Source organism: Solanum tuberosum, unplaced genomic scaffold (assembly GCF_000226075.1).
Source record: "Solanum tuberosum cultivar DM 1-3 516 R44 unplaced genomic scaffold, SolTub_3.0 scf00412, whole genome shotgun sequence".
Lineage (NCBI taxonomy): Eukaryota > Viridiplantae > Streptophyta > Magnoliopsida > Solanales > Solanaceae > Solanum > Solanum tuberosum.
The window spans coordinates 142,479-150,678 of record NW_006239336.1 but is presented as its reverse complement, the minus strand read 5'-3'; the positions used below and the strand labels follow the sequence as shown (position 1 = coordinate 150,678).

At 35.7% G+C, this 8,200-nt stretch overlaps 1 protein-coding gene across 1 annotated transcript; it reads left to right on the top strand.

Annotated features, from left to right (window-relative positions):
- The first annotated feature begins 491 nt into the window (after positions 1-491).
- LOC102602117 (THO complex subunit 7A-like) lies at positions 492-7,981 on the top strand. The gene is made up of 4 exons (XM_006362674.2): positions 492-636; positions 3,483-4,089; positions 6,792-6,929; positions 7,728-7,981. Exons 2-3 carry the CDS (start codon positions 3,496-3,498, stop codon positions 6,924-6,926), a joined length of 729 nt encoding a protein of 242 aa, XP_006362736.1. The 5' UTR covers positions 492-636; positions 3,483-3,495; the 3' UTR covers positions 6,927-6,929; positions 7,728-7,981.
- The last annotated feature ends 219 nt before the right edge of the window (positions 7,982-8,200 follow it).

Below are 8,200 nucleotides of genomic sequence, written 5' to 3'. Positions count from 1 at the left end.
CTTTTATTTTATTTCTCATAATTTAGAAGTATTTTTAGCCCCCTTTTCCCTTTAGAAAATGAAATCTTTGTAGTGTCTTTCTTCTTTCCCTTTCACAATCTTCTAATATAATGATTTTTTTCTCAAAAAAAAAAACTTTTATGTTAATATTAGTGAAAAAAATAGTTTTAAATTTTAATAAGAGAGAAATTCTATCAAGCAATTAATAGTATCATTTTTACGGATTGTTTGGTCATGAATATTTTTTTCTTTTTGAATTAAATTCAAAAAATCATGTTTGATCATGAAATTTCAGAAAATCCTGAAACTAAATTTTGAAATTTAAATGTTACCAAAATAATTTTCACTCTATATCACTTGTATTAACAACTAAACACAACTCAAATTTTTAAAATTTTATTTTTTCAATTAAAAACAAAAAATTATATTATTTTTTTCAAATTTCATGGACAAATTTGCCCTTAAAATGTCGAAAAATACTTGGTATGATTTTGTTTTTCAGAAACAAAACATAAGAAAGCAAAACCCCTAAAAGCTTCGCTCTTTAATCGTCAGAACAGCGAGAAGACTTCTTGCCGGTGAAGATCGGAGATTTCGCCGGCGCCGGATTTTTCTATTTCACACTTCGAACTTCAAGTATGTATCCCTCTCTCTCTCTCTCTCACACACACAGAGTGTAATTTGCAATTGAACGGAGTGGTTATAAAGGGGGGCATTAAGGAGTTTGGGATTGAAATGGAGAAAAATAGTTATGGAGAATTCATGTAGCTGATATTAACTAGTTTGGGATTCTGAGATACAGTTGATTGATTGACTGATTTGTTGTTTGTAAGCGGAAAAACAAAGGCATCTCATGCTCCCAATTTTGATTGATTTAACTCCTTTTTTTTTTCTATTGATTTTTGTAATTTGAAACTGTAACTTGCTAACCAAAGGCAGCTCAAGCGCTTACCATCATGCCAAAAGTTATAGTTGATAGCATAGGCACAACTTTATTTCTTAGCTAAGTCCATCAAGCAAGCCATGTTCGATCATGACTCTGACCCGGGCCACCCTAGTCCCCTCGTGGGCCTTTTTTAGGCAGGATGTAGGCATTACCCAACAATTAACTAGCTAGGGATTCAAATGGAGCAGAATGGTTATGGAGGATTCATATAGCTGATTCCAACTAGTTTGGGATTCCGTGATACAGTTGATTTATTGTTTGCAAGCAAACAAAAAAAAGTCATCATTTTGATTGATTGAGCTCTCTATTTCCTCTTAATTTTTGTTGTTTGCAACTGTAATTTGCTATCCGAAGGCAGCCATGTACCCACTTTTTACATAGGGGGGAATTAACTAGCTAGGGTTTGAAATGAAGCAACATGATTATGGAGGATTCATGTAGCTGATCCCAACTAGTTTGGGGTACGAGAAATAGTTGATTGATTTGTTGTTTGCAAGCGGAAAAAAGGCATCTAATGCTGCCATTTATGAATGAACTTTTTGAGCTCTCTTATTTCCTCTTGATTTTTGTTGTTTGCAATTGTAATTTGTAGCCAAAGGCAGCAGCAAGGGCTCCGATTGTAAATGGCTTTTCATTTTGTTCCATATTATTCTTGTCATTTTGTAGTTCCCTCTACTCTACAAAGGTAGATGTAAGGTTTGCACACACCCCACACCCCAAGATCCCACTTGAGGGACTATAGTGGGTATATGTTGTTGTTGTCCTGTATGAGTTATGAATTTCTCCAATTTTTCCTTTCTAGGATGCATTTTGGTATAGATTTTCCATGAAAAAGGTTTTGCCATTTGAGAACTTTATATATAAGAGTCATTTTCTAGTATTTGGTTGGATATAGAAGTAGGTGAGTTTTGGTGGTATTTTTGAGTTTTGAAGATTGACAACAATGTCTAATTGTCCTTTAAATCAAATGAAATCAAGTAAGGGTTGAGATGTTGATAAAAAGGAAATTTACTTCTACCACTAACCAATGTAAGTTGTTTACTCTTTTGTTTTGGAAAATTGTGTCCTGGGAGAACATATTTTCCAGATTTCAAGGCAACTGAGCACTTGAAAATGATTTCATTAAGGAAGATGTTTTAAAGGAGAACACTTTTCATCATAGTCTCTTTGAGATTTTCAATAAGTCAATACCAAGATTTGCTTTCTGCGCCTACTGATGTGATGATAATTCAGAAGCTTTTTTGCAAAGAAGAAGGGCCCTGTTCCTATGGGTTCACGTGCTAAGGCTCCACTAAAAAATGCTCTTTTTCAAGAGAGAGGTTTAAGGCGCATTAATCACGCCTTGAAGGAGGGAAGTAGTGGAGTAGGAGAGGTAAAGATGGATGGGAATAGATAAGTAAGAGAGAGGGCGACACCAGCTAGCAGAACGGACGGAATGAGAAGAAATCCCCATGATGGAAAGAAGCTTGAAAGAGAGAACTAGGAATGAAATAGCGAGACCAATTAGCGAGCAAAAGTTCATGATCATAATTATTTATCATATGGAGTACAATAATATAATTATAAGATAAATATGATATTGATGATGGAGAAAGAAAGCATGAATTCTAAATTGAAAGTTCATGATGCCTTTTCAATTCTCTATTATTTGTACACAATACTAATAGAGTAATTATGTGAAAAACCGTAATTAAATAGGAAAAGGTGGAAAAAATGACTTTCATTATTTACTATTTGTTAAATTAGGTCTTGGGCGTAACTCACACCCCAAAAGCTAGCTCAAAGGAAGGAGGATTGCCCAAGCCTTATAAGGAGTCCACCCATCTCATTAACCACCGATGTGGGACTTTTGTCATTCTTTAACAGTAGCAAACACACTAATAGTTACTATCATTTTTTCCCAAAATTGTCTGCTTTATCTCATTCTTCCAAACTGTTTGTTGCCTTGGTATAATCTATCAGTCCTCCATTGTTCTGACAATTTTTTTTTCTCCTCTGTTTGTCTATTTGTCCTTTTCTAGTTCTTTTATCTTTTAATTTGTATTGATGCTTTCTGGGAATTAACCGTGTGGGAGATCCTACTCCTCAAGTTACCTACTGAAAAGAAAAAGAGATTGTACTCTTCAAGTCTGCTATCAAAAAAAGACAAATCTCACCTTTTTTTTTTCTTTTTTTGCTTTTCTGGTATATCTAATTCATCAATGATGATAGATTGCATTTGGGTCTGGAAAAATTTAGTGAGGAACTCTACCGATGTTTGGGTCCTAGCCTAAATGAAGGAAGAGAGTTGGAGCAAGTTAAGGGCAATGTAAAAGTAGTCATAATGAGATGAAATCTCTGAACATTTTATATAAAGGATTCATATAACCTCCTAAAAATAGTTTGGAATCAAGGCATAGTTGATCAAATAATGTTTAGGGAAAATTTCTGCACCGATCTTGCTGTCTACCTATTTGTGTTATTTACCTCTTCAGAGCTGTCAAGTTTATCCACGATTATTTGTATACCATCGGATGCTGATAGGTTTTTCTTTCAGGATAGGAAAATAAATGTTGGCAAAAGGTAGAAGAGTTGCTGAGAAGGGGGAGACAGCGCCTGCAAATTATGCTTTTGGCCCGCTTGAAGATGATTCAATTATTAAGCATAGACTTCTCACTCGCACAACAACCACTAGAGGTGAACCCCCGTTGAAGAAACTTCAGAAAAAGTTTACTGCTTTTGCTTTGGAGGTAGAGAAGGAAGCTGATAACTATGGTGATTGTGAAAGACTTGCCAAAGCTTTCTTGCAAGAGCTAAATACATTTGAGATTCCGCTCCTAAAGAGTAAAGCAGTCATAGATGCAAATCTAAGAGAGAAAGAGAACTTCAATGACCTAAAAGATGAGATAAATCAGCAAATTTTACAAGCTCAGGCCGATATAGAAGATCTCAAGAGGCAACTTGAAGAAAGCAAGATAAAGAGGAAGCACAAAGAAGAGTGTGAGTCCATCAGGAAGTTGGTTGCTATGCAGCCTCCAAGATCTGAAACTCAGAAGGTTATTACAGAGCTTGAGAAAGAGATAGCAATGTTGGGGGCAGAGAATACTGCTAGTTCAAGAACGTTGGAGCTTCGTAAAAAGCAGTTTGCGCTTCTATTGCACGTGGTACGTATCCCTCTATAAAGTCCGTCTCCTGATTTCTGCAGGGAATTCTAGTTGGAAATTCTTAATTGCTTCTATTGAATTATGGTAGCTAGAAAGACTCTAGGAATTAAAGAGAACTGACATAATGCACTAATGAGCGACATGTCCACAACTTATTTAGAGAAATACAGGATAATTCTCCTTCAATAAGCTTTTCACATTTTGCATACTTCCTTTATGTACTTTAAACATCTAAAATCGGGTAAAGACACTCACTTTACCTGACTTCCCCTCTTAGCTTTGACTGTTTTTTTTTTTTTTTTTTTGTATCAATGTCAACTCTCTGATTTTAATAAAAGCGATAGTGAAACTCTGGGGAATTCATACGAAAGAAGTAATCATCATCAGAAAGTGAAAATGCCAGTTTCTCAAAGTTTTCTTTGTTCACTTCTAGTAGTAGTGGTTTTTTATTAAGCATCATTTTTGAAATTATCTGAGGTTTATCCATTTGTTCTCATCATGATTGCCTTATAATTCTAGTTTTCTGGCCTACAAGGCAATCGAACTTCGTTTCTTTTTTCTTTTATTGACAATTGCATTTCTCTATCTATTTAAGTCATCAGTATTAGTTCATCTCAAAGATGTTAAGTGATATATAGGTCCGACAAGGGAACTTCTGTTGTTAACAATTCTGAAGTAACTTTGCTGAATTTCCTCTTTTAATTGTTATTTCCTTAACATTTCAATGTACATGATTTGAGTGTTGATTAAGGGTTTCAATGCTTCAAAAGAGCTATAACATAAGAAGAAATAACTTAGAGCCTCCTTGCTGATTCTTGTCTTATATGTCTAGTTTTTTGACAGTTAAGCAAGACTAATAAAAGAGATGCATCTTATTCTGCTTTGCCTCTTATAGAAACTTGCCAACATAATGGTCTTGCATACTATAAATTGATCAGAGAATGATTTTTAAGTTTACTTATTGAGGTGTAAAATAGTTTCCTGTAACTAGTGTTGTTAAAAGCCATCCATCGATTTGAAGCGAAGGGTTGTTGTTTCACGGGTGAACCCATGTGTTTTAGAGAAATGTTTGCTTCAATCAATGACTTGCAACCCGATCCAAACAAGGATGAATTGGTTCGTTGAATCTCTAACTTTGAGGATTACACTCAAAAGAAGGTGCAAGTAGCATACATAGAGGAAAAAAGTAGAAAGTCGCTGGAGATGATATGGTCGTGTTCTATAGAGATATCCAAATGCACCGACTTGTTGGTCTGGAACAATGATAGGTGTTAAAAGAGAACCAAATAGTCCTAGCTCGAGTGGCAAAAGGTGGAGGATTTGTGGCTTAGGTCACAGGTTCAAGCCCCACACCATGCAAAGTGAAGCCCAATATTTAAGTGGAGAAGGGTAGAGGGGTGGGCCCATTATCCACCGAGTTTAGAAGGCTGTGATTGGTCCAAAGGGCGGGTCACATGCAAATTTCTTGGTTATCAAAAAAAAAAAAAGAGAACGAAATAGACTTAAAATCACATGGAGAAAGTTATATCAGAAGATTTATAATCTTTTAGAACATGTAGAATTAGCGGAAAATAAAATACAATAGAAGAGGAGGATACTTATTGTCTATACCAACTAGTTGAGATCAAGGTTTAGTCTTGTTGGTGTGCTCATATTAGTCTAATATTTGCTAGGAGTCTTTTTGATCTTGTTATGGCATTTGTATAATCAATGTAAAATGTAGAGAACTTCTAGTTTTAGAGAAGCTAATCTATTGTATCTAAGAATGAGAGGTGTCTAAATGGAGCGAAGTGGAGAGTGAGGATTCATATACCGACCCAACTAGTTCGGCATTGAAATTAGTTGTTGTACTGTCGCATTTGGTGAAATAAGTTTCCTGTTAACGTCAAGTACGTTTCCCTTGTGAGCCTGATAATCTAAGAAGTTCAGTAAATTCAAAAATGAGTTATCCCCATCTTGGGGAATTATTTATATATATCACACACGTATATATGGTGGTGGAGAGATTGAATTTTATGTCTTAAGAGACATTTGAGAGTTTGTGGCCCGTAAATTTCAGTGGGGCAAGGCCTCACACTCCCAAGTATCAAAGTCTGAACCATAGCACTAGGTCAAGGCCTCATTGGGCCATTCGCAAGAATCTTATTTTCCCATCTATGCCTTCAGTTTTTGTTGTGAACCTTCATTCTTAAGATCATCAAGCTCAGTGTCTAATGATTAGAAGGACGATGTAACTAGTAAAGGTTAGAAGGGCCGTTATGTTAATGTACCCCTTATTGATCATTTACTTGTATCTTTAGGGGGCTTTAAACATCTCAAATGCTTGAGCTGCTCCATCACTGTAGAGGGCTATGCTAAAATTAGTTTTGGCCCTTCTTTTCCCGTTTCTTTATCTTCCACAGTATGATGGTCATATTATGCTAATTCACATTTTGAGCTTTCACTGATTTATATACATTCAATTATTCACTGGTTTATTGTCAGTTGTCACCCTGTGCAACTTCCAATTACTATAAGTGAAGTGTCAATCTAACTTACCACCCATGAAAAGCAACTGATGTGTAATAAGCAGATGGCATAGGTAGATCGTAGATAGGTAGATAAATACATTCTTGTAAACGTGTACTATATTATCTGTATCTTGAGAACACTTCGATTAGTGATTATGGATATCTTTGCTGATGTTCAAACTTTTTCCTTAGGTTGATGAGTTGCAGAACACAATAGAGGAAGAACAGAGGAGCTTGGTGGAAGAGTTGAGGAATGCAGTTGATGATCATAATAAGAGTGGGGTGGAGGATGGTAGTGGGGGTCCTGAAGCAATGGCTGTTGATTAGCAAGTGAGTACACCTAGATTCCGTAATTATAAGTTTGCTTTACATCATCTGACTGTAGCATCTGTCACAAAAGATGGTTGATGTTGGTTGAATTTACTTTTACATTTATAAGCATGTAAAGAATATTTACCCAATGAAGTTGACGAGCTTAAATACATCAATTCTATAAAAACTAGCAATGGTACCTAATATTGGAAGTCAAGTCTTTAAGTGCCATAGGCTGTAGCTTTTGTATGATGCATAACTTACTTCATATTAGGGAGTTTACATCTCAGCATTCATGAGGTGCAATGCTAGTACTGCATAATGATACTGGTGCTGGATAGGCATTTACTTCTTCGTGACAGTTCCTTTTATATTATAGTTCTACAAAGTTTAACCTTTCAAGATTGGTCAGAGTCAAGTCGACAACTATGGGCAATCTGAGCTCTATCCTTGGAAGTATAGGATAAGTTGGCTTTATTTTGATTTGGTGCTGTCGCCAGGTCACAGCCTTGTCCTGAAGTAGGGATAGAATTCACTATTTTACAATGATGTTGAAGGCATAATCCAGCAGGTTGCAGCAATCATGTTTGGTAGGGTCGAGGGGCTGTGAAACCTTTCTTAGAATTGAACATGAGAAATAGTACATCACATTGTGCTGCACATGTAGCTTTTTATGTCATCTTCTGGCTTCTTAGACTTACCTTTACCCTACATGCACTACATGCTAAAAATGTTAACATCTTTAAGATTATCGATACAGAACATTTATCGTCTTTCTATATCTCAGTTTAATGACTCCAGTCTTCATTTATGCAGTTGGTCATACTAAGGAGTAAGGACAAGCCTTTGTCATATGACAGATATTTCCTACCAATTGTTGTATTTTAGTAGAATTTCCAAGCCCCTGGATTTTCGAGGCATAGCATAAACATCCCCATCCCTCAAAGGGCATTCATTTTCTTATTTTATTTCGACGATGTAATAGCTTTTCGATATGTTATTTAACAATGGGACTTGGATTAGTTTCTGGTTGTAGAAATGTTCAATATGACAGTCCTTTTATTGTGGCATCTTGAGTTTGACATACACAAAATGGTGTGGCTAGAATGGAAGATGGAGTTATACTGATGGAAAACATGAAACATGGCATCTCATTTTCATTGTTATTGATGGACCATTCTGTTTTTGTTTGATTGAGATGGCATTCAGTTTAGTAATTTGATTAATTATCAATTCACTCCACTTAAATATATAGAATTAGTCCAACCAACTGGGGGTCTATCAGAAAC

What these genes read in the sequence shown, in the direction of transcription:
- LOC102602117 (XM_006362674.2), top strand. Translation starts at nt 3,496, where the DNA reads ATGTTGGCAAAAGGTAGAAGAGTTGCTGAGAAGGGGGAGACAGCGCCT. An exon ending in TTGCGCTTCTATTGCACGTG is followed by an intron (nt 4,090 to 6,791) that starts GTACGTATCCCT and finishes CTTTTTCCTTAG; the next exon opens with GTTGATGAGTTGCAGAACAC.